Raw genomic sequence first — 27,368 nt, 5'->3', positions numbered from 1 at the left:
CAAAACACATATCACAACAAGAGAGACAACACAACACTACATAAAGAGAGACCTAAGACAACATCATAGCAAGGCAGCAACATATGACAACACAGCCTGGTAGCGACACAACATAACAACAACATGGCAGCAACACAACATGGTAGCAGCACAAAACATGGTACAAACATTATTGGGCACAGACAACAGCACAAAGGGCAAGACGGTAGAGATAACAATACATCACACAAAGCAGCCACAACTGTCAGTAAGAGTGTCCATGATTGAGTCTTTGAATGAAGAGATTGAGATAAAACTGTCCAGTTTGACTGTTTGCTGCAGCTCGTTCCAGTCGCTAGCTGCAGCGAACTGAAAAGAGGAGCCACCCAGGGATGTGTGTGCTTTGGGGACCTTTAACAGAATGTGACAGAGATTTGAAAAAAAAATTAAATGACTATGAAACAATTCTACAAGGTGCCATTTGAGAGGAATAGTGACAGAATGAAGGAGCTGTGGTACCAGTATGTCCAGGTAGGAACTGTGGTACCAGTATGTCCAGGTAAACCATTGGTGTGCACATGGTATATAGAAACAGGGAGTTTTACTGTACTTCAATGATGCCTGTATATACTTCTTGAAGTTGTAGATACCCATAAGAACAGAAAACATTTCTACTTTACTAAACTGTCTGATTCTAGAATAGGCTATGCAAAACTAACTTTATATTTTGTTTCTGTGTTACTATATAGAGAATAATGGAGCTGGAAGGACATGAAATGACCCACATTCTTGTTTTTTGTGGACGAGGCTGGGTTCAATCTGGCCAAAGGCAGGGGACGTGGCCGCAATCTCATTGGACACTAAGCCACAATTGGCACACCAGGTCAACGTGGGTGCAATATTACAATGTGCTCTGCCATTTCTGAGAATGGTGTGAGCAAACATATTCCACACATTGGGCCCGATAACACCCAACTTCTCCTGGCCTTCCTAAATACACTTTACAGAGACCTAACACCAGAACATCAAAGAGGTTTAGATAGACCAGATTTGCCAAATTATGTAATTGTGTGGGGCAATGTCAGCTTCCACCGAACCAACATTGTTAGGGAATGGTTTGCTGTGTATGAAAGGATAACAATGGAGTTCCTTCCACCATCCTCCCCGTTCCTGAATCTGATAAAAGAGGTTTGTTCAGCATGGAGGTGGAAAGTATAAGACTATCGGGCACAAGATCAGATGTCTCTGTTAGATGCCATGAATGCTGTTTGTGAGGACATCACAGGCGATCATTGCAGGGGACGGTTGCGCCACGCAAGGACATTTTTCCCCCGGTGCATCGCAAGTGAAAACATCAGATGTGATGTTGATGAAAATCTCTGGCCAGACCAACAAGAGCGACAGGAGGCCCACCAAGAAGATGGGAACTTGTAGTGTTACGTACTGTGAGGAGGTACAATATAATTTTTTTTACAGAACTACCGCAGGTTTTTTCACTGTTGCGTTTTTTTTTTTTTTGGCATGCATGTCATTTTGTGGCAAATTTTCTGTCCACTATATATGACTTTACATGTAAGAAATATAAAAAAATGGACATGCAAATGTGAATTTTCTGTTTACATGTAACACATTGCTACAAACAATAAATGTACTGTATACATACAAATGTGCATATCATTTTTCTGTGTTCCTCAGTATTGACTTTTCCCAGTAAACTTTTCCCTACTGTTGAGATCGGTATCTAAAAAGCTCAGTGTGATAACACAATAGCATTTAGCTAGACAAAACTGACCTTCTGGTATAGTACAGTAGGCAGTCAGTGTCAACAAAAAAGTAGAACAAAACTGAAATTTGGTGAAAAAACATCTAAAAATGTTGATCAGTAAGGCTGTCACGACCTCCGCCGAAGTTGGTCCCTCTCCTTGTTCGGGCGGCGTTCGGCGGTCGACGTCACCGGTCTTCTAGCCATCGCCACTCCACCTTTCATTTTCCATTTGTTTTGTCTTGGTTTTCCGCACACCTGGTTCACATTCCCTCATCTGACTAAATGTATATTACCCTCTGTTCCCCCCATGTCTGTGTGTGGAATTGTTTGTTTGTTACGTGTGGTTCGCATCAGGCTGGTTTGCGCTGGGTAAGTGTTTGATCCGTGTGTTTTGTTTATTGTACCGTTTGTGTACTTTGGGCGTTATTGCTGTTTTCCTTGGGCATGAATAAAGTGCGCCTGTTATCACCCATCTCTGCTCTCCTGCACCTGACTTACCTTCAACCAGTTGCGCACATAGTGGCAAAGGCTCACACGATGATTAAAAAAAACGTTTAATTTTGGTGGCATTGGCCAATTTACTGACACAATAACTAGGTTTTGAAATATGAATTAAATGTTTTGTGGGAGTTACTACATTTTGCAGACATGCAATAGAGTTGTGATGTCCCATCAAACAGTTGTGACAATTGCACTTACAGTTTAGAGAATGTTAAGACCGTTTCAAAAAATTAACCAAAGTGATTGAGAAAAACTGTAAATCCCCTTCCCCTCAATTTCCCTTCTCTCTTTCTCCAACCCTCTTCTCTCCTTTCTGCTGATCGTCCTGCGCCGAGCCAGATTCTGTACTGCAGCTGAATGAGCTGAACACACACCTGGCTGCAACCACAGCAAAGTGAGGGAGGTGACTGACTAGTAATGAAGTCATGTCTTCTGTGGCACACACACACACAGTCACCTGCGACAGCCAGCCAGTGAGACAGACACTCAGCAGCGAGACAGCCTGATGGTTGGAACAAGGAGGCTTTTAAAAATAGTGAGCTCAGAGATAAGATGAACTAATGGTACTAATATTCTGGGAAACTCACAAAGCTCTGGGAAATAGCTTCTGGAGAATGTGTGTTTGTGTGTGTCCCCGTTCTTGGGCTGGGACCTGCAGAATGTGACCCATGTGCACAGTGTGTGTGTGTGTGTGTTTCCCTTCTCTCCCTATAACATGTTTTTCAGTGTGGAGTTTACATTGAACCGTCAAATGTCAAGGCACTGGTCATGAAATAAATGATTATATTAGCCCCCATCTCTCTCCATGGCCATTCAATCAGCCAGATAACTGATTTCAAATGTCAACGTCTGCCATTATCATGCGCGCCAGTAGAAATTCCTACTCATCTTCAGTGAAAGAGCGCATTGTGAATCAAACAAACACTGCCTACTCGCCGAGTTGAGAAAAAAAAAGGGAAAAGGATAGGAGAAAGTGGGTGGTTGAGTCAGTGGCTGAGCCGTGACATCACCGTGCTCTACCGACTCCCGCCGGATCGGTGACTGACCGCGCGCTGGACCAAAGAAGTGAGGCTCGAGAGGCGGGTTTTATGCAAATGAGGCGCAGTGAGGAGACGCTCGAGCTTCAGTGTGACAGGACGAGCACTTTGTGAACACCACTTTCTTTGATCTTTCGTCGATAAAAAAAATAATCGCAACATGGCTTCAAAGTGCCCCAAGTGTGACAAGACTGTGTATTTTGGTAAGTTATTTGATTTCCTGACTCTAATCTAGTTTGTGCACATGGTTAGTTGAGATTTATTCGCGAAATGACACCCGTGGGAAAGGATGCAAAGACTGCAACCTGCTACAGCTAGGCTAGCCACGTTATTATGTAGAACATGTCCTTACCCAAAATCACGACATTTGTGGGTAGGCCTACAAGTTGGCACAGTTTGGCATTGTTTACAATAGCTAGCTAACGTTACTGTCATCATGACTAATTATCAAAGAGGACCAGCTTTTCTAAGCAGTAGTAAGTCTCTGCTTTGTTGTAAAAAAACGAATGATGCTAGCTAATATATCAAGTAAATTAAATGACTGGATTTGTTAATTGACTATACTCCATAGATTATTTTCTAAATCCTACATGGTCCTTTAGTGTTCAGCCTGGCACGTTCCTAACAATCCTAAGGGTTACCCACGTTTAGAACAACAGTCTAGTGGACAAATCCTATGCAGTGTAAATACTGGAATGATAGTAGAGGATTGGACTAGCTAACGTTAGTGCCCGAAGAACATCCATTTAATTTCACAACAACATCCTTGCCAAAATATGGGACATTTGTATGTATGCATTAAAATGATTTTTTTTAAATCCTAAAATATTAAATGAATCGCTCAGTTGACACAGAACTAGGACATAGCAGTAGTACATTTGTTGTGCTTGGGATATATACGCCTATGGCAGCTTTGGAGGTTGCCGCTCAGTCAGTGTCCTTGCTCACTCAGTCAGTGCCAAGTGTGTGATAATGCCATATGCTGAAAATACTCAATATGAAGGGAGGCAGTGTAGCCTAATTTTGTGGTCAAGCTGTTTCAGATGTACCAAACCTGCTGTTCTGTCAACCATATGCCCAGTCTGGACCACAAAGATACCAAACAACTACTTTGGCAGTGTAGAACTGTGATTTACACACACACACACACACACACACACACACACACACACACACACACACACACACACACACACACACACAGATAAGTTTGTCATGATTAAATCAATCACCTGATCGCCGTGTGTGCTTGTGTTTTGCTGTCATCATGGAAAAAACACAGTTATTCCTGGCTAGTTCTCATCCTATCTCTAACTACATCAAACACACACACACGCCATCTAGTACAGTGCTTGAAATGGTCATGGGTTCCAAATCAATTAAGTGGATGCGCCTGTTATATAATAACAAGCGGTGCACATGGCAGCTGCTCCTCATCCTATGGGCCAATAGGGCTGTGACGGGCATGGCATTTTGGACGACAGTTATTGGTCTACCAAATAACCGTGGTCATCGTAATTTCCATTCGGATAACAAAACCAAAACAATTTAAAAGAAAATAAATATATATTTTAAAGACATTTTCTATTCTCTTCCGCACCTGACTTTATGTGCTGCTGCTGCAGGGAGGCATTGCCTAGGCAAGCAAAGACTGGTTTGCTAAAACACCTGGCTTGTTTCAGCAAGGTGCAACAAAGTTTCATCACGTTGTAGAGTCCATGTTACCTCAGAAACGGACTCAACAGCACAAACGCCCGGGCGTCCCGTCTTCAGTCAGTTGTGCGTTTCACACAACAACAACAAAAAACTACGTTTTTTAAAAAACGGTTATGACTGTTATTTTATTTTCATGACGGTCTTCATCCAAAACCGTCAGTTACACGGTTATACGGTAATTGTGCCAGCCACACTCCCTCAAGTCAGACAACTAGAAGCATACAGGTGTAGGATCTTCATTTGAGCCAGTTTGCTGGAAATGTTAATTATTATGTGAATTGTAATTAATGGTCATTTTTGTAGGGCTGATACATTTTTTGTAAGGGTAAATCAAATTACAAACTTCAGAAGCCTTTTTTAAACCTCAAATGCACTGGAACAGTGGTCACCAACTGGTCGATCCTGATCGACTGGTCAATTTCCAAGGCATTTCTAGTCAATTGCCAAACAGTTCTGTAAAAAACAACTATGATAAAGCCTTGCTTTCCTTTTTGTTTTGTTTTTGTCTCGTGCTGTTGCCTGTAGGTGCATCCGATTCAGCTGCCCTGTGCGCCAGATTGGCAAAGTTTTCCCATTTTGAATCATTTCATGTGTCTGAAGGTACAAACTCTGCCTTCCCGGCAGGCCCGGGGAGCAAATCAAGTGCACTATAGGCCTACCGGTGGCCAATCGGATGGCTCAGATTAACGTGTCTGCAGTAGCGAGCCAGGCTTAAAATAAAGCTACAGCAAAGTTTATACTGTGAGATTTCAAACCTTTTAAAACCCATGACTAGAGAGACTGTCAACGAACACAGCAAAGTGCTGCTGTTTTTATGATGTTGTTGTTTAACTTCTTACTCAACACTGTCAAAAAATGTATTCAACGCTTTTCTAAGCTATTAAAATGTGCGTTCTTCCAACACTGCAGCGGTAATGAATGACAAGGAAAGTGTATCTATAGGCTTGGGTTGTTATCATTAGTGGCTTGGGTCTTTATTAGTATCGGGGAATATTTCACTTTCTCTGTTCATAGGAGTAACAACATGAATTTGTGCATGAGGCAGGAATAATGCGGTGCGACTCGAGTTTCGCCATCAGCTGGAAGACGGTGACCCTTTTTGGTCAGCGGAGGAAAGGGAGAATGAAGGGACGTTGAGAGGCGGACCCTCAGTCTGCTGCTCTCTCCCTCCGCTGAGACTGACCATCAGATGCAGGCACCATCAGCCCAGTAAAGTATTTAAATGTATGCTCACTCAGCTGTGCCTCACAAGTAATACAACAACGGATATATTACCGGTGTGATCATATAGCCTAGCTCAAATTTTTACATATTTAAAAGAAAAAATGCTCTGAACAACAATGCATTGGCAGGGCAATTCAAGCAAAGCCAATATAAGGTGCTAATATATTGGTCTTACTGCACAAACCTCATTGATACAGTACTGTTTTTAGTAGGTTAATGTTGCATAGGCTTACATTTGTCTAAGTCATGTTAAAACAATCTGAGCAGTACTCGGCTTGCATCTCGGCTTGCATTTTGACTCAGAAAGTGATTTTGACTTAGAAAAGGTTGGTGACCACTGCATGACACGCTTTAAATGTTCTGCACTGCAGGAAAGTTCTTCTGCGAAAGTGTGATCAAATTAACATCCTACATCTGTACAGCAGGCAAATAAGATTTGAGATGAGCACCAAATAATACATTAATACTGGCAATTTTCTAATCTTAGCAGTAATTTGATTGCTCCGCATTTATTAATAATTTTTTAAATGTAACACACAGACAGGGAAACAGACAGACACACACAATGCGAGCACACAGAGGAAGGGGAACAGCCTATTGAAGTTATTTTTACCGGGACTGCGTGTGGTGGGGTGAAGTGTTCACATCACAGTTGGGTGGAGTGCTGCCTCCTGCCTGGAGCATGCAGGTTTATCTGAAGTGCAGTATGGGGTTGGTGCTGGGGTTATGTGAACAGCTGATGCTGGGATTGTGTGAACAGCTGATGCTGGGATTGTGTGAACAGCTGATGCTGGGTTTGTGTGAACAGCTGATGCTGGGTTTGTGTGAACAGCTGATGCTGTGGTTGTGTGAACAGCTGATGCTGTGGTTGTGTGAACAGCTGATGCTGTGGTTGTGTGAACAGCTGATGCTGGGGTTGTGTGAACAGCTGATGTTTTTTATTTATTTAACCTTTATTTAACTAGGCAAGTCAGTTAAGAACAAATTCTTATTTACAATGACGGCCTAGGAACAATGGGTTAACTGCCTTGTTCAGGGGCAGAACGACATATTTCTACCTTGTCAGCTCAAGGATTCGATCTAGCAACCTTTCAGTTACTGACCCAACGCTCTAACCACTAGGCTACCTGCCACCCCATGTAGGGGATATGTGAACACAACAGTTGATTCTGGGGATACAGTAGCTGTAACTGACAGCAGTCAGTCAGTGACTAGCCTCAGTGGTTTGCGTCAGAAGTCAGAGTGGGTGAGTGAGTGAGTAACTAACTATAGCAGGGATGGGCAGTGGGGGTGGGGGCCACAACAAATCTGAACTCATCATGAGGGTCTGCAGTGGCTTGCGGGTCTGTGTACCCACATCCATACTCACACATGCAGTCAGCCGGCCCCCCACCTTGCGAGAAGAACATTTTAGTCGCCCCCTTTTTTACAGCGGGAAAGAAGAGAGAATTTCATGCAATTCTACTCATTTTGCGATTGGACGTACAGAACATGTTGCAGTTTTAAATCAAGTTTGCTGCAATTCCACACATTTTGCCATGGGGCAGAGATACATGATTTTTTTTATATATCTAATTCTCTGCAATTCTGCTAATTTTGCCAAAGGGTGGAGAGAAATGTTGGCCCATGATTATTACAAGTTTAGATAGCTGGCTAGACTAACTTACCTATTTAATTAAATTGTTAGCTGACATGAGCTAATTGAGTGACTGTCAGTGACTGACATAACATGAGAAAAACTCCTGATGCAAAACAACATTTATAAATTGTACCTTGTGTATTCTACTATTCTAACTCTCAACATTAAGTTAAGACCCCGACCTAATAACCCCACCCAACATTTTTTGGATTGTTCTTATTTGGGAGCGGGGGCAGGGCAAAATTGATCCGCGGGCCTACAAAAGCTCCGCGGGCCTATTGATCCGTGGGCCTACAAAAAATAACAGTTTTACTAGGAGTAGTTGACGCTGTGGCTAGTCGGAACAGTCAGTGATGAGACTTGTGTGGTTTTGTCTGCATCATACGTGATTATTGGAGATTATACAACGGGTGGGTCTAATCCTGAATGCTGATTTGGTTAAAACTGCATTTCAGCCAGTGTCTATTCCACAAGGTACCACCGGCTAAATCTATGACGTTAAAATGCCTATTTACTCTGTTCCATCTGACTCCGCAATCCACTGTCTCATCAGCCCAGCCAGGCAATTTATAAACTTGATCTCCACTTTAAAAATCATCTAGACATGATCTCAATTTTCTTTTAGACTAACATTTAGTTTTCAACAGCAGAGATTTTTATAAACCTTGCAGTCTGTCTCGCTGACATTTGCAACATTGTTTCAGTATTCAAATTCGATCTCCAGCTGTCCCATAGTAATGAAAGTGTCAGGAGTCGGGACGAGACAAAAAGGCAGGCAGAATTTCTCAGCCAGTTGAAGTCATGAATTAGCTAGCATAATTTTTATGGATATATACAGTGCCTTCGGGAAGTATTCAGACCCCTTGACCTTTTCCACATTTTGTTACGTTACAGCCTTATTCTGAAATTGATTAGCAATCTACACACAATAACCCATAAAGACAAAGCGAACACAGGTTTTTAGAAAATGTATAAAAACAGAAATACCTTATTTACATAAGTATTCAGACCCTTTGCTATGAGACTTGAAATTGAGCTCAGGTGCATCCTGTTTCCTTTGATCCATCCTTGAGATGTTTCTACAACTTGATTGGAGACCACCTGTGGTAAATTCAATTAATTGGACATGATTTGGAAAGGCACACACCTGTCTATATAAGGTCCCACAGTTGACAGTGCATGTCAGAGCAAAAACCAAGCCATGAGGTAGAAGGAATTGTTCATAGAGCTCCGAGAGGCACAGATTGTGTTGATGCACAGATCTGGGGAAGGGTACCAAAACATTTCTGTAACATTGAAGGTCCCCAAGAACACAGTGGCCTCCATCATTCTTAAATGAAATAAGTTTGAAACCACCAAGACTCTTCCTAGGGCAGAAGGGCCTTGGTCAGGGAGGTGACCAACAACTCGATGGTCACTCTGACAGAGTTCTAGAGTTCCTCTGTGGAGATGGGAGAACCTTCCAGAAAGACAACCATCTCTGCAGCACTCCACCAATCAGGCCTTTATGGTAGAGTGGCTAGTCGGAAGCCACTCCTCAGTAAAAGGCACATGACAACCCGCTTAGAGTTTGTAAAAAGGCACCTAAAGACTCTCGGGACCATGAGAAACAAGATTCTCTGGTCTGATGAAACCAAGATTGAACTCTTTGGCCTGAATGCCAAGCGTCACATCCCCATGGTGAAGCAAGGTGGTGGTAGCATCATGCTGTGGGGATGTTTTTCAGCGGCAGGGACTGGGAGACTAGGCAGGATCGAGGCAAAGATGAACGGAGCAAGTACAGAGATCCTTGATTAGAACTTGCTCCAGAGCGCTAGGGACCTCCGACTGGGGGCAACGGTTCACCTTCCAACAGGACAACGACCCTAAGCACACTGCCAAGACAACGCATGAGTGGCTTCGGAACAAGTCTCTGAATGTCCTTGAGTTGCCCAGCCAGAGGCCAAACTTGAACCCGATCGAACATCCCTGGAGATACCTGCAGCAACGCTCCCCATCCAACCTGACAGAGCTTGGAAGGATCTGCAGAGAAGAATGGGAGAAACTCAAATACAGGTGTGCCAATCTTGTAGTGTCATACCAAAGAAGACTCAAGGCTGTAATTGTTGCCAAAGGTGCTTTAACAAAGTACTGAGTAAAGGGTCTGAATACTTATGTAATGGTGATATTTCAGTTTTTTATTTGTAATACATTTGCTAAAATTTCTAAAAACCCATTTTTGCTTTATGGGGTATTGTGTGTGTATATTGATGAGGGAAAAAACTATTGAATCCATTTTAGAATAAGGCTGTAAAATAACAAAATGTGGAAAAAATCAAGGGATGTGAATAGTTTCCGAAGGCACTGTACAAAGAAATGTAAATTGAAAAAAGGTGAAATGAAGTGCAACTAGTTTGTTGTCTTTCTTGCTGCAGTTTGAGGTGATTGTGTAAGCTGTGTTGTTGACTACCTCCTCTGAGCAACAGTGTCCTGACGAGTGAGCATTTTCTCAATGCCAGTCGAAATCGTGCCTCATTAGCTCATTGTTATGGATGTATCCAAATAAATGCCACTAGAAAACAGCTTTAACAAATGCAAATGTGGCTACGTTGCTGTTATTCTGGCTGCAATTTTTGACATGACTAAGTTAATCGTAAGAACGTTGCCAGCCAGTATGGCAATGGAACATTTAGAACGAACAACTGGGTCGCGTCCATAGATGCAGAACAAAAAGACTGAACAACTGAGTCGGGTCTCTGGCAACCGAACCGATAGAACGAACGACCAACCGGCTTGGGTAGCAACCCTAGATTTGTGTCGGGACTATATTTTGTGGAAGGATGAAATAGTATGAATAAATTAATCAAAATTAAAAAATGTATGAAAATGTGTCAATCATTGTTTAAATATTTTGGTAACCCATTGTATAAAAATGATAATGCTCTCGAAGCCGGTGTTTGGAGGATATATTGGCATCCTCCTAACAACACCCGTGCCACTATATCCTCCAAACACCGGCTTCTCTGGCATTATCACTTAAGTGAGTAAGTGATGCGGTCTAGTCTGGGCGAGGTGGTTGGAACATCAGGTGGACGTCACAAAGGAATTCTAGAATGCACCTGTGTAGAACGAGCTGGACTTGCTGCCTTGTTACAATACCGCCTAGACAACTCTCTTTAACCACCTTACCTGACTCACTTTAGCTGGAAGCGATTGCTGCTACTGAATGTGCTGTATGGATTCAAGCAGCATGGTGGTTGACATGCGCCTTATCGATTAGGCCTACTATGCACCTTGCGTCCTACTATGGAGAATGGCTATGCCAAAGAAAAATATAAAATCCATTTGGAAAAGGATCATCTTAGCTCAAGCATTTCTACATTGAATTCTATGTTTGCCAGTATATATTTGGCGTTGGCGTCTGTAGAAAAGGACCCGCCTTGCGTTGCCCAATATTGGAACAGCGGGCATTTTATCTATACCTATTTCTCTCTTTCAATCTTTTTTAAATTCTCTCTCTTCCTTGATACTATAGACTGTCGTTTTAAACCCTTGGTGGTAAGCCACTGTCTGGAATGCAAACTTTTGCTTCGAAAGGAAGTGTTTTATTATTTTCCATTCGTTCTTTATTGGGCTGCTGTTTGCAGATGGTGACATTTAGTCGCCACTAACTTAATACACATGTTGACTGTAATAGTGGCGTTTTAAAGCCTTTACAATCATCTTATTTCAAATGTATTTTTGGTGTTAAATCTCTGCTTAGCTTGTCTCTACTTATTCATAGTGTTTCTATCCCATGAAGAGAATCTGTACCAGATTAAAGAATCAAGAGTATAAAGTAGGTTGATGTTTGGCCTATATTTAGGATTCTCATGAATTTAGGCTAACTTAATGAAATCCAAATACATCCATAATAAAACCTTAGCCCAAGTGTAGGCAGAGAAAGAATGCAGAATGTCCCTTAGTCTAGGTCAGGATGACTTCTTCTTCACTCGTTGACGTGAACTCTTAACTCCCAGAGTGCATGGTGCACATCTGTCAGAAGAGAGTTCTAGTGTTCCAACTGCTGCAGCTCTACCGATGTGAAACCGTATTGGAAATGCACAGGGACTATTGATTGGCGTGACTAGGACAGAGACCCCCAGGGAATTGTTTGTGTGAGTGCGTGCATGGTGGCACGGCTCAGTAAACCAAACGTGGACCTGAAATAGGCTAAGTGGGCCAATATAATGGCAGGCAGCATCACTTGTGCACAGCATGATAAGTGAAAAACTAGGAAGTGAATGATGCTGTGCTGCCATAAGTCTATTCTATGTTAAATATCTCTCCATCCCGTAACAATGTGCATATTGCCAAATCATACTTTGGAGATGAAGTGATTCATTTACAATATTAACATAATTTAAATAATAATCCTCAAGATTGTCAATGGGACAATCAGGAACAACAATAATCAAGGGTAAAAAAATCCATACAATGGACAAAACCAATGGCATAGAGGACATGTGCAGGTTGGTTGGTCTGTCAGACACTGTCCCTTCTTTTATGGCAGGCTGCAATGTAGTGCGCTGCCAACCCACAGCTCTATGCGTCATCCACCAACAGGACGGGTAGCCTATCCTCATCAGAGAGGTCTTTGAGCCTCTCTCTCTCTATCCCTCTACATCTCTTTATCCCTCTCTTTTAAAAAAAAAAAATCATACTCTTTCTCTTTCTAAACCCAGGCCTTAAATTCCTCCCCTGAATCTAAATGAGGGGGCAGGGGGAGCGAGGCGGAATGGGGCGAGTGGAGGGGAGTGGAGTGACATGGCTTGGTCTTTATTTAAAGCGAGCCTCTCAAAGTGCCTCCTGTATTATAATGAGTAGCAACACCTCTATTCACACAAGGCTCTTTCTGTCGTTTTCTGTGTATAGTAGCTACACGCATTTGTCCTTTCAGGTTGCTAGAATACCTTAGTCCTCCTCTTAGACAGGCTCTCTCAGGGCAGAAGAGAAGGACACCCTATTTCCCACACCGTAGGCTACACACTCATACACACACTGACAGACACACTGAAACACACACACACACACACACCGTACACACACAATCTTCTCTTTCTCCCTGTTCATGGTGGAGTACCCTGTCTTCCACTTGGCTGCCCCTGGGGCTGACTGAACGCTCTACATTAGGCCTAGGCTACGTTATGTAATGTCATTTCTTGATTCGGTGCCTCATGTGGCATTGGGTTGCATAATAGCCCCTGTGGAACTATAGCTGGTCAAGGAAGGGCCCTGTTGTCGATCTGTATGCCTCTTCCAGTCACAGTTTGATCCCCTAACAGAGATGACACTATTGCGTCCCAATGGCACCCAATCCCCTATGTATGCACTATTTTTGACCACTGCCAATAGGGAAGTAGTGCACTATATAGGGTATAGGGTGCCATTTGGGACAGACTATGCCGTGCCCTTAAAATGTTGGCTCCCGAGTGGCGCAGCGGTCTAGGTTCGATTACAGGCTCAAAATGTCCAGAAACAGATAACTTTCTTCTGAAACTCATCAGTCTATTCTTGTTCTGAGAAATGAAGGCTATTCCAAAATCTACCAATTATATGCATGTCCTAGCTTCTGGGCCTGAGTAACATGCAGTTTACTTTGGGTACGCTTTTCATCCGGATGTCAAAATACTGCCCCCTAGCCCAAAGAGGTTTTAAAGAAGCAATAAAACTGGCCTTCTTTAGACTAGTTGAGTATCTGGAGCATCAGCATTTGTAGGTTCGATTACAGGCTCAAAATGTCCAGAAACAAATAACTTTCTTCTGAAACTCATCAGTCTATTCTTGTTCTGAGAAATGAAGGCTACTCCATGCGAGGAATTGTCAAGAAACTGAAAATCTCGTACAACGCTGTGTACTACTCCCTTCACGGAACAGCGCAAACTGGCTCTAACCACAATCGAAAGAGCAGTGGTAAGATCTGGTGCACAACTGAGCAAGAGCACAAGTGCATTAGAGTGTCTAATTTGAGAAACAGACGCCTCAACTCCTCAACGGGCAGCTTCATTAAATAGTACCCGCAAAACACCAGTCTCAACGTCAGCTGTGAAGAGTCAACTCCGGGATGCTGGCCTTCTAGGCAGAGTTCCTCTGTCCAGTGTCTGTGTTCTTTTGCCCATCTTAATCTTTTCTTTTTATTGGCCAGTCTGAGATATGGCTTTTTCTTTGCAACTCTGCCTAGAAGGCCAGCATCCCGGCGGCAGGTAGCCTAGTGGTTAGAGCATTGGACTAGTAACCGAAAGGTTGCAAGATCGAATCCCCGAGCTGACAAGGTAAACATCTGTCGTTCTGCCCCTGAACAAGGCAGTTAACCCACTGTTCCTAGGCCGTCATTCTAAATAAGAATTTGTTCTTAACTGACTTGCCTAGTAAAATAAAAATTAAATAAATATCTCTTCTATGTGCGCTAGTTAACTTCTTATGGCTGCAGGGCGGTGCCGGTACACTTATGACAACAGCCCGTCCAAGTGCAGGGCGCGAAATTCAAAAGATATTTTTTAGAAATATTTAACTTTCACACATTAACAAGTCCAATACAGCAAATGAAAGATACACATCTTGTGAATCCAGCCAACATGTCCGATTTTTAAAATGTTTTACAGCGAAAACACCACGTATATTTATGTTAGATCACCACCAAATACAAAAAAGCACAGACATTTTTCACAGCACAGGTAGCTTGCACAAAACCAACCTAACTAACCAAGAACCAACCAAACTAACCAAGAAACAACTTCATCAGATGACAGTCTTATAACAAGTTATACAATAAATCGATGTTTTGTTTGAAAAATGTGCATATTTGAGGTATAAATCATAGTTTTACATTGCAGCTACAATCGGAAATAGCACCGAAGCAGCTAGAACAATTACAGAGACCAAATTGAAATACCTAAATACTCATCATAAAACATTTATGAAAAATACATGGTGTACAGCAAATTAAAGACAAACATCTTGTGAATCCAGCCAATATTTCCGATTCTTTAAGTGTTTTACAGCGAAAACACAATATAGCATTATATTAGCTTACTACAATAGCCAATCACACAACCGCATTGATTCAAGCCAACAGTAGCGATAACGAATAAACCAGCAAAAGATATTAATTTTTTCACTAACCTTCTCAAACTTCATCAGATGACAGTCCTATAACATCATATTACACAATACATATATGGTTTGTTCGAAAATGTGCATATTTAGCGGCACAAATCGTGGTTATACATTGGGAAAACTTAGCATCTTTTTCCCAGAATGTCCGGATATATTTCTGACACTCACCTATTCTAATCAAATAACTATTCATAGACTTTACTAAAAAATACATGTTGGACAGCAAATTAAAGATAGCTTAGTTCTTAATGCAATCGCCGTGTTAGAATTCTAAAAATAACTTCATTACGACATGCAGCTTACGTTATGGCGAGAGAGCGCCCAAAATCTGGGCGCAAACTAATAGTACACATGTTCGACAGATATATGAAATAACATCATAAATGGGTCCTACTTTTGATGATCTTCCATCAGAATGTTGTACAAGGGGTCCTTTGTCGGGAACAATCGTTGTTTGGTTTTAGAATGGCATTTTTCCCTCTTGAACAAACGCAGAGAACGCAACACGCCTAACCTCCCGAAAAAATGTCAATAATATGATAAAACTATATTGAAAAAACATACTTTACGATGATATTGTCACATTTATCAAATAAAATCAAAGCCGGAGATAGTAGCCGTCTATAACGACAGCTTTTCAGAAGGCAATCCCCGGTTCCTTCTCGCGCCTTCCAGAAAACAGGAAATTGGTGTCACGTCATGCCAAGAGCTCTTATTCGACCTCAGATCAAGCTATACACTCCATTTCTTCTCTCACTGCCTGTTGACATCTAGTGGAAGGCGTATGAAGTGCATGTATACTAATACATATCAAGCTGGAACAGAGCATCGATTTCAGATTTTCCACTTCCTGTCAGGAAGTTTGCTGCAAAATGAGTTCTGTTTTACTCACAGATATAATTCAAACGGTTTTAGAAACTAGAGAGTGTTTTCTATCCAATATTAATAATAATATGCATATTGTACGAGCAAGAATTGAGTACGAGGCCGTTTGAAATGGGCACCTTTCATCCAAGCTACTCAATACTGCCCCTGCAGCCCAAAGAAGTTAAATAAAGGTTCAATAAAATAAATAAAATCGCAGAGTCGCCTCTTCACTCTTCACTTCTTTAATCATTACAACAGTTTTCAGCTGTGCTAACATAATTGCAAAAGGGTTTTCTAATGATCAATTAGCCTTTTATAATGACACACTTGGATTAGCTAACACAACGTGCCATTGGAACATAGGAGTGAGGGTTGCTGATAATGGGCCTCTGTACGCCTATGTAGATATTCCATTCAAAATCTGCTGTTTCCAGCATTAACAATGTCTACACTGTATTTCTGATCAATTTGATGGTATTTTAATGGACAAAAAATGTGCTTTTCTTTCAAAAACAAGGACATTTCTAAGTGAACCCAAACTTTTGAACGGTAGTGTATTATTTTTTATATTAAGACGTCCAATCTGACTGCAGTGAAGCCGCTCTAATTTGGTTTTGGTCTAGATGCAGAAAATCATTCATTTACACCCCCCCTACCCCTTTTATCTTCCTTAGCCAATTCCGCTGAACACTACCAACTTGTGTAGTGAACTCAATGCGTCTGAGACCCTTTTATTTAAGCACTTACTGCGCTCACTCTGTGACTCTGTGAAGGTGATGTGAATTTCAAATAGCATTTGGTTCCACAAGTAAACAGCAGCAAGACCACAGGTGCAAAGCAACCTACATACAGTACAATAGGCATCCCAAATGGCACCCTATTCCCTAAATAGCACACTACTATTATCCAGAGCCCTATGGGCCCTGATCAAAAGTAGTGCACTATGTAGGAAACAGGGTGCCATTTGGGAAACATGCTACATCATTAGTAATCATTAGCAGTAAGTCACACAGTCCTGTACCCAGTAGCATTTCAGCCTAGTACTTCTCTGAGAGCTATGTTGACCTGTAGCCCAGACTCTCCAGTTCAGAACACAATGTCCTGGCTGGTTAGTGGTTGCAGATGAGTTGGAGCTGAGGGTGAGAGGCTGTGTTTTCCACATTTAACCCAACCCCTCGGAATCAGAGAGGAGCGGGGGGCTGCCTTAATCGACATCCACATCATCGGCGCCCGGAGAACAGCGGGTTAACTGCCTTGCTCAGAGTCAGAACGGCAGATTTTTACATTGTCAGCTCGGGGATACGATCCAGCAACCTTTCAGTTACTGGCCCAACGCTCCTACCCGCCAGGCTACCTGCCGCCCCGAAAGGTGAACAAAGCACGGCAGAGAGGCTATGAAAATGGTGCTTTCCTCTTGACCAGTACAGACTAGTGTTGCACGGTACCACGGTAATATCACGGTACCAAAACATCATGATACCAACATCTTTGAATACCGTAGTACCGTTTCATATGATACTACCACATTTTTCAGCCCTACAGATTGAAAGAACCCGCTGGCGCCTGTTAGAGAATGTTTATAAACTCAGTTTGGTTTATACATTCAGTTGAATTGAAGCAACAGCCACTATTCTCTTGTATGCACGGGTCCACTTCACTATCTACTTCACTTTCATGCCCACATCACATGTGGCAGCTGTAATCAGCCAGCCCCATCCCCTACCAGCCCACTCTCACTGCTTCTCTCTGTCCACTCTTCATGTACATCTATTCCTCCATCAGTTTTTGAAATAGAATTTAGCAGTGATGGCGAGCGGGGATGCAAACCCTGATGAGTCTTCTGTTGTTAGAGTTGTACATTTGTTACATTAGAACCGCGCGGCGCAAAGCAAGCCATGTTGATAGATTGTATCGTTTCATCGCCTGTTATAACCAAGAGCACAGGCCCAGAGTAGACTTTGCAAGTTGACTGACATGCAGCCTCTGAGTGTCAGAGAGGGAATATGGAGCACCGTTTCGCGACGGGCATGTTTACAGCTTTACAGCAAAGAAAACGGATTGTCTCTAGTGTAAGCGGTAAAAACAATATGACCCATATTACCAGAGATTTTTTTTTTAAACTTTCTATCGGGATTAGCACGCATTTGATATAATTTCACAAACCATGTCGCGGGCCATTTTAAAATAATCCTGTGTCGCTAATTTTTGGTTTGATAACCAACAACGTTGTTCAGTCATGTCACCTAGCTAGCTAAAAATCGCGCACTGTAACTTGACAGTAGGTTAAGGCTAATTTGATTGGCACAGGAAGAAAGGAAAAGAGTCTGCTACATATGAGATGTGCTTTAAAGGTAGGATTCATATAGGCCTAATGTAAACCTAAACTATATCACAAATCAATTTCTTTCTGGTGCTCCTTAAAACTTCTTATGGCTGCAGGGGGCGTATTGAAAAACTGGAAAATATGTGCCCATTTTCAAACGGCCTCTTAATCAATTTTTGCTCTTACAATATGCATATTATTACTACTATTGGATAGAAAACAGTCTCTAGTTTCTAAAAACGTTTGAATTATTTCTCTAAGTGGAACAGAACTATTTTTACAGCCCATTTCCTATCCGGAAGTGAGATTTCCAACATTGATGTCTCTCTTCAAGACCTTGTCTATAAAAGGGCATGTCACTTAGGACTGTAGAAACACGTCATACGCCTTCCCCTGGGTGTCATGCGGAAGTGAGAGCAGAAAGGACTTGAATATCTCGTCCAGGGACTGAACACAACCTCTTGGAGTGAGACTTGCGCACTTTATTTTTTTTTTCTGGGCGCGAAGTAGGACCTGTACTCGGCTCCTGGAAAACGCTCGTTAAAGGTGAATATGACCTCCGGCTTCGATTTTATTTGATACATGTCACAATAGCATCCTAAAGTATGTTTTTTTCAATATAGTTTAATTATATTATTGAAATTTATTCTGGACTTTAGACGTGATGCGACGCAAGAATTTTGTCAAGATGGAGAGGTTAGCGTCGCACTGCCAGTGTGCTTGCTAATTCAAGAGGGAAATCGTTCGTTCTGGATCGAAATAAAGACGTTTCTGAACAAAGGACCCCTTGGAGAACATTCTGATGGAAGATCAACAAAGATAAGGACCCAATTTGGGATGCTTTTTCATATATCTGTCGAACTGTGCTATGCTACCGTTCGACTAGAATCAATGCTGCTGTGTGCTAGCTAATGTAGTAAGCTAATATAACGATATATTGTGTTTTCGCTGTAAAACACTTCAAAAATCGGAAATATTGGCTCTTTTCACAAGATCTTTGTCTTTCATTAGCTATCCACCATATATTTTTCTGAAATGTTTTCTGATGTGTAATTAGTAGTTGACGTTGGTGTCTGTATTTTCTCTGGCTACTCCCGTGCGATTTCTGACTGTAGCTATGATGGTAGCAGTAATGTAAAACTGATTTATAGCTAAAATATGCACATTTTTTGAACAAAACATAGATTTATTGTGTAACATGTTATAGGACTGTCATCTGAGGTAGTTTTTTCTAGGTTATTTAGGTTGGTTCTAGGTTAGTTAGGTTGGCTTGTGCATGCTACTTGCATCCTACTTGTGCTGTGAAAAATGTCTGTCCTCTTTTTTATTTGGTGGTGAGCTAACATAAATATATGTGGTGTTTTCTCTGTAAAACATTTAAAAAATCGGACATGTTGGCTGGATTGACAAGATGTTTATCTTTCAAATGCTGTATTGGACTTGTTAATGTGTGAAAGTTAAATATTTAAAAAAAATAGATTTTGAATTTCGCGCCCTGCACTTGAGCTGGATGTTGTCATAAGTGTACCGATGTCGGGACAGCCCGCCTAACAGGTTAAATTTAGTTTGTGCCTAACATGTTAAAAATTGGGAGCAGTGTTTGTGGGAATCCCTACTGTTAAACCAGTGACCGACGAAGGGGCCTACACGTCGGCTCTGAACTTCGGCTTGCCTGAAGACATTTTTTGGTGTGCACAAACAGCCGATAAAACCCTTGCCGAGGACCAAAACGGAAAACGTCACAAAATGCCATCATAATATATGCACCAACTGTTCCAAAATGTTGCGGATGGAAAGCATATTGATTTCTGCGCATAAAAAAAGAGCACGGGTCGGGTGTGATTTGTATCGGGATGGGACAGGAAACTTCCAGGGTTCTAGAACTGTTGCAGGATCAGGATATTTAGGGGGAAAAATTGGACAGGACAAGACGGGAAGAATGAATTTTCACCTCCGTGTCAACCTGAATATGATCCTATGTAGTAGCAGCACATCACATGATTTTGAACCAACAAAACACGTAATTAAATCATAGACTTTCGGACTTTGTGTATTGCTAGCAGTGTAGCACTTAACCCATCTTGACCCACTAATGAAAGGTCATCCTCATCACCCTCATGATGTGGTAGTTAACAAGGTCAACACTGTTGAGGATGTGTCAAGTCCTAAAGGACAGCTAGCCTGTTAAAAAACAACGGTAACATTTTACATTTAGGTATAGCCAGTGGGCAGTGTGAGTTCTGATGACAACTGAACAAAACATATTTTGCTTCTACTGCTTAGAAGCAGACAGAGGTCAGAGGTCGATTGATAGGCCTGATACTGTACCTGTCCTGTGTAAGCTGCTTAGCTGTGTTTTGAGCTCCTGTGGTGAGCTAAGCTCTCCTCTTCAGTCTGTGGTTCCTTTGATCTCCTCTGTATAGTAAATATGGTCTTATCTTTTATCTGGCTGAAATATGTGAAATAACTCTTGTGACGCTACCCCTTACGCTCTGTTGGCAACCTGGTTTAACCCTTGGATGGAGGTGTGGTTGTATTAACCCCCTGTTGGCAACCTGGTTTAACCCTAGGATGGAGGTGATGGAGGTGTGGTTGTGTTAACACCCTGTTGGCAACCTGGTTTAACCCTAGGATGGAGGTGTTAACCCCCTGTTGGCAACCTGGTTTAACCCTAGGATGGAGGTGATGGAGGTGTTAACCCCCTGTTGGCAACCTGATTTAACCCTAGGATGGAGGTGATGGAGGTGTTAACCCCCTGTTGGCAACCTGGTTTAACCCTAGGATGGAGGTGTGCTTGTGTTAACCCCCTGTTGGCAACCTGATTTAACCCTAGGATGGAGGTGATGGAGGTGTGGTTATGTTAACCCCCTGTTGGCAGCCTGGTTTAACCCTAGGATGGAGGTGTGGTTGTTAACCCCCTGTTGGCAACCTGGTTTAACCCTAGGATGGAGGTGTGGTTATGTTAACCCCCTGTTGGCAACCTGATTTAACCCTAGGATGGAGGTGTGGTTATGTTAACCCCCTGTTGGCAACCTGATTTAACCCTAGGATGGAGGTGATGGAGGTGTTAACCCCCTGTTGGCAACCTGGTTTAACCCTAGGATGGAGGTGTGGTTATGTTAACCCCCTGTTGGCAGCCTGGTTTAACCCTAGGATGGGGGTGATGGAGGTGTGGTTATGTTAACCCTCTGTTGGCAGCCTGGTTTAACCCTAGGATGGAGGTGATGGAGGTGTGGTTGTGTTAACACCCTGTTGGCAGCCTGGTTTAACCCTAGGATGGAGGTGTTAACCCCCTGTTGGCAACCTGGTTTAACCCTAGGATGGAGGTGTGCTTGTGTTAACCCCCTGTTGGCAACCTGGTTTAACCCTAGGATGGAGGTGATGGAGGTGTGGTTATGTTAACCCCCTGTTGGCAGCCTGGTTTAACCCTAGGATGGAGGTGTGGTTGTTAACCCCCTGTTGGCAACCTGGTTTAACCCTAGGATGGAGGTGTGGTTATGTTAACCCCCTGTTGGCAACCTGATTTAACCCTAGGATGGAGGTGTGCTTGTGTTAACCCCCTGTTGGCAACCTGGTTTAACCCTAGGATGGAGGTGATGGAGGTGTGGTTATGTTAACCCCCTGTTGGCAACCTGGTTTAACCCTAGGATGGAGGTGTTAACCCCCTGTTGGCAACCTGGTTTAACCCTAGGATGGAGGTGTGGTTGTGTTAACCCCCTGTTGGCAACCTGGTTTAACCCTAGGATGGAGGTGTGGCTGTGTTGGCAACCTGGTTTAACCCTAGGATGGAGGTGTGCTTGTGTTAACCCCTCCTATGTTACCCCATCCTCATCCTTTTGACTCAGGATGACTACGTCTGGATGAGCCACTTTTTATAACAAAGCAAACCTACAGTTGATATTGTTCACAGTGTGGGTAAAACTTGACTGTAAAGGGGCTGTAAGGTGCATGTGAGGCCACAGCAACTGTTCACAGAACTGTTCTATCATAGACACACATAATTCACAACCTTCTCTCCCAGGGAACATGGGAGTCATAAGGATGGATCTAATAGAATCAGCGTTGAGGAAAATTTGTTTCTGTAAACATGCCAAGCCCAATATGAGATTAGCCATGTGATAGGGGAAGTGCTGTTTCTACACTGCTATCAGTGATACAGGTTTAGCAGAAAGTCGTCTCTGTGATTCGGTTACGTATTTTGTTTGTTCAAAATGATGTGATGTGCTGCTACTTAGGATCATGTTCGGCAGGGAAGCCATTAGGCCTACTGTGAGCGTTTATTCTCTGGACAGTTAAGTTCTCTAGCCATATTGGGGTCTCTGTCTGTGTGTGTCTGTCTCCTGTGTGTGTCTGTCTCCTGTGTGTGTCTGTCTCCTGTGTGTGTCTGTCTCCTGTGTGTGTCTGTCTCCTGTGTGTGTCTGTCTCCTGTGTGTGTCTGGCTCTGTGTGTGCGTGCGAGCGAGCGAGCAAGCCCAGGCGCTTATGGTGTGTGAAAACGGAGTGTAATTACGCCAGACATTAGCAGTGTGGGGAAATTATAAGAGGGAACTAGTAATTTAGCAAGGAGGTCTACAGGGGGAAGGCTTCTAATGGGCAAGTGTCCCAAACGACTTAATTACAGCAGCGTAATTATCAACAACGAGCCAGAAGCACCCAAACACCATAACTCTCACACGTGACCCACACACAAACACAGCAAACACACACATTCAATGGTTTTTCTTTATTTGTACTATTTTCTACATTGTAGAATAATAGTGAAGACATCAAAAATATGAAATAACACATATCATGTAGTAACCAAAAAAGTGTCAAATCACAATATATTTTATATTTGAGATTCTTCAAATAGCCACCCTTAGCCTTGATGACAGCTTTGCAAACTCTTGGCATTCTCACAACCAGCTTCACCTGAAATGCTTTTCCAACCATCTTGAAGGAGTTCCCACATATGCTGAGCACTTGTTGGCTGCTTTTCCTTCACTCTGCGGTCTGATCCCAAACCATCTCAATTTGGTTGAGGTCAGGGGATTGTGGAGGCCAGGTCATCTGATGGGGCACTCCATCACTCTCCTTTTTGGTAAAATAGCCCTTCCTGTTGAAAAACAAACAATAGTTGCACTAACCAGATGGGATGGCGTATCGCTGCAGAAGGGTGTGGTAGCCATGCTGGTTAAGTGTGCCTTGAATTCAAAAACATTACAGACCGTGTCACCAGCAAAGCACCATCACACCTCCTCCATGCTTTACGGTGGGAAATACACATGCAGAGATCATCCGTTCACCCACACCGCGTCTCACAAAGACACGGCGGTCGGAACCAAAAATCTCTAATTTAGACTCAAGACCAAAGGACACATTTCCACCGGTCTAATGTCCATTACTCGTGTATCTTGGCCCAAGCAAGTCTCTTCTTTTTATTGGTGTCCTTTAGTAGTGGTTTCTTTGCAGCAATTCGACCATGAAGGCCTGATTCACGCAGTCTCCTCTGATCAGTTGATGTTGAGATGTGTCTGTTGAGCATTTATTTGGGCTGCAATTTCTGAGGTTGGTAACTCTCTAATGAACTTCTCATCTGCAGCAGAGGTAACTCTGGGTCTTCCATTCCTGTGGTGGTCCTCATGAGAGCCAGTTTCATCATAGCGCTTGATGGTTTTTGCGACTGCACTTGAAGAAACGTAAAAAATTCTTGACATTTTCCGTATATACTGACCTTCATGTTTTAAAGTAATGATGGACTGTCGTTTCTCTTTGCTTATTTGAGCTGTTCTTGCCATAATATGGACATCGTTTTTTACCAAATAGGGCTATCTTCTGTATACCACCCCTACCTTGTCACAACACAACTGATTGGCTCAAACGCATTAAGAAGATAAGAAATTCCACAAATTAACTTTTAAGAAGGCACACCTGTTAATTGAAATGCATTCCAGGTGACTACCTCATGAAGCTGGTTGAGAGAATGCCAAGTGTGCAAAGCTGTCATCAAGGCAAAGGGTGGCTACTTTGAAGAATCTAAAATCTAAAATCTATTTTGATTTAACACTTTTTTGGTTGCTACATGATTCCATGTGTGTTATTTCATAGTTTTGATGTCTTCACTATTATTCTACAATGTAGAAAATGGTACAATATAAAGAAACACCCTTGAATGAGTAGGTGTTCTAAAACTTTTGACCGGTAGTGTATGCAATACACATGCTGCACCCACACACCTCTGTGTCTGTTAAACAAAGTCTGAGAAGTCATCACAGACAAATAATCACTGGACTACTCCGCCTTGGACAACACTTACACAACTACCAGCATGCAACAGTACTGCCACAGGAACGGGAAGGAATGTCCAGTGGGACAGTGTTGCTACCTCGTATATAGACCTCTTATCATACTATAACTGGGTTAAAATTGTAGTGAAATCCACTCCAAAGGAAGACAACATAATGACTTCTGCCCTCACATATCTGATAGCGTTTACCTCACACAACTATTACCATTTAACGACTGGTTAGATAGAAGTAATCTGTGAAGGATTGTATGAGTGGATGTGTGTGTATGTGTTGCAATTTAGGTGTCATGTATGTAGGCCTACAGTAGCTGCCTTATATTGATAAAGCCTAACATAGGGCCCTTTACATTTTTTGCCTGATTCCATTTAGTTTTTTCTCAAATACCGTTTTCTCCGTTTCATTTGTCCAGGTTCCCGATAGCAAAATGATGATAACGGTTTTTGCTCTCAAAATCACACTTTTTAAATATAAAAGCAATATAAGTCCACAACAATGCTTAAACCACATCAGGAGACTTTTGAGGTCTGGGAAAAATAGAAGAAATGTGGCTTTGAGGTGTAGTTAGGCTACCCTTTAATCCAAGTGCGCACCAGCAAGAGACCGTTGTTTGGTTAGCGATGTTTTTGTAGCGCTCATGTGATTGCATAGTTTTCAAAGCAAATGGCCACTGAATTGATGCAAATAATCATGATATCATTCTGCCAGGTAGGCACAGGTTACTTTGTAGTTCACATTTAATTGAGAAGGTTTTTGGGAAAGCTTTTCCATATCTGCTAGCAGAAGGTTGTCATCAGCATCATCGCTAACGGCTGTACAAAGTAGAGGTCGACCGATTATGATTTTTCAACGCCGATACCGATTATTGGAAGACCAAAAAAGCCGATAGCGATTAATCGGACGATTTTTTTACATTTTATTTATTTGTAATAATGACAATTACAACAATACTGAATGAACACTTATTTTAACTTAATATAATACATCAATAAAATCAATTTAGCCTCAAATAAATAACGAAACATGTTCAATTTGGTTTAAATAATGCAAAAACAAGTGTTGGAGAAGAAAGTAAAAGTGCAATATGTGCCATGTAAGAAAGCTAACGTTTAAGTTCCTTGCTCAGAACATTAGAACATATGAAAGCTGGTGGTTCCTTTTAACATGAGTCTTCAATATTCCCAGGTAAGAAGTTTTAGGTTGTAGTTATTATAGGAATTATAGGACTATTTCTCTCTATACGATTTGTATTTCATTAACCTTTGACTATTGGATGTTCTTATAGGCACTTTAGTATTGCCAGTGTAACAGTATAGCTTCCATCCCTCTCCTCGCCGCTACCTGGGCTCGAACCAGGATCGCATTGACAACAGCTACCCTCGAAGCAGCGTTACCCATGCAGAGCAAGGGGAACAACTACTCCAAGTCTCAGAGCGAGTGACGTTTGAAACGCTATTAGTGCGCACCCCGATAACTAGCTAGCCATTTCACATCGGTTACACCAGCGTAATCTCGGGAGTTGATAGGCTTGAAGTCATAAACAGTGCAATGCTTGAAGCATTGCAAAGAGCTGCTGGCAAAACGCACGAAAGTGCTGTTTGAATGAATGCTTACGAGCCTGCTGGTGCCTACCATCGCTCAGTCAGACTGCTCTATCAAATCATAGACTTAATTATAACATAACACACAGAAATACGAGCCTTAGGTCATTAATATGGTCGAATCCGGAAACTATCATCTCGAAAACAAAACATTTATTCTTTCAGTGAAATACGGAACCGTTCCGTAAGTCTAAATATTCCTATTACATTGCACAACCTTCAAAGATATGTCATAGTTACGTAAAATTCGGGCAAATTAGTTCGCAATGAGCCAGGCGGCCCAAAATGTTGCATATACCCTGACTCTGCGTGCAATGAACGCAAGAGAAGTGACACAATTTCACCTGTTTAATATTGCCTGCTAATCTCAATTTCCTTTAGCTAAATATGCAGGTTTAAAAATATATACTTCTGTGTATTGATTTTAAGAAAGGCATTGATGTTTATGGTTAGGTACACGTTGGAGCAACGACAGTCCTTTTTCGCGAATGTGCACTGCTTCGATTGTATGCAATGCAGGACACGCTAGATAAACTAGTAATACCATCACCTATGTGTAGTTATAACTAGTGATTATGATTGATTGTTTTTTATAAGATAAGTTTAATGCTAGCTAGCAACTTACCTTGGCTTCTTACTGCATTCGCGTAACAGGCGGGCTCCTCGTGAGGCAGGTGGTTAGAGCGACTCTTATGACTCTTAAATAAAGGTGTAAAAAAATAATTAAAATAAAATAAATATTTTTCCGATTGTTATGAAAACTTGAAATCGGCCCTAATTAATCGGCCATTCCGATTAATCGGTCGACCTCTAATATGTACTGTACAATGTATGCATATTGTAATGTATGTGCAATATGCATTTTAATCTATATAAACACAAGTGTGTAGGTGGGTGTGCCTGGGTATGACTACGAGCATGCATGTCTGTGCGGACACACATGGACACACGCACTCACACACAGCTTTCACACACACACGCACACACTCACAAGCACATACACGCACCAGCACACATGTCTCTATTAGCAGTAGTGGCATAACACCACCTATCCTTCAGGTGTGCCTTGTTAAAGGTTAATTTGTGGAATTTCTTTCCTTCTTAATGTGTTGAAACAACAGCATCATTACAATAAGACATGAAGGTCAGTCAATCTGGGAACATTTCAAGAACTTTGAACGTTTCATAGAGTCCTTTGGTCTGATGATTCCAAATTTGAGACTGTTGGAAAAGCATTCCAGGTGAAGCTGGTTGAGAGAATGCCAATGGCAAAGGTTGGCTACTTTGAAGAATCTCAAA

At 42.1% G+C, this 27,368-nt stretch overlaps 1 protein-coding gene across 1 annotated transcript in view; it reads left to right on the top strand.

Moving 5' to 3' along the window:
* The first annotated feature begins 3,389 nt into the window (after positions 1–3,389).
* Positions 3,390–27,368, top strand: part of crip2 (cysteine-rich protein 2) — a 54,137-nt gene continuing 30,158 nt past the window's right edge. The window contains exon 1 of the mRNA XM_039009017.1: positions 3,390–3,485. Within this exon, the coding sequence (XP_038864945.1) occupies positions 3,443–3,485 (43 nt within the window). The 5' untranslated portion in view covers positions 3,390–3,442. The remainder of the gene's footprint in view (positions 3,486–27,368) is intronic.

Source organism: Salvelinus namaycush, chromosome 15 (assembly GCF_016432855.1).
Source record: "Salvelinus namaycush isolate Seneca chromosome 15, SaNama_1.0, whole genome shotgun sequence".
Classification (NCBI taxonomy): domain Eukaryota; kingdom Metazoa; phylum Chordata; class Actinopteri; order Salmoniformes; family Salmonidae; genus Salvelinus; species Salvelinus namaycush.
This window is presented reverse-complemented; position numbering and strand designations above follow the sequence as displayed.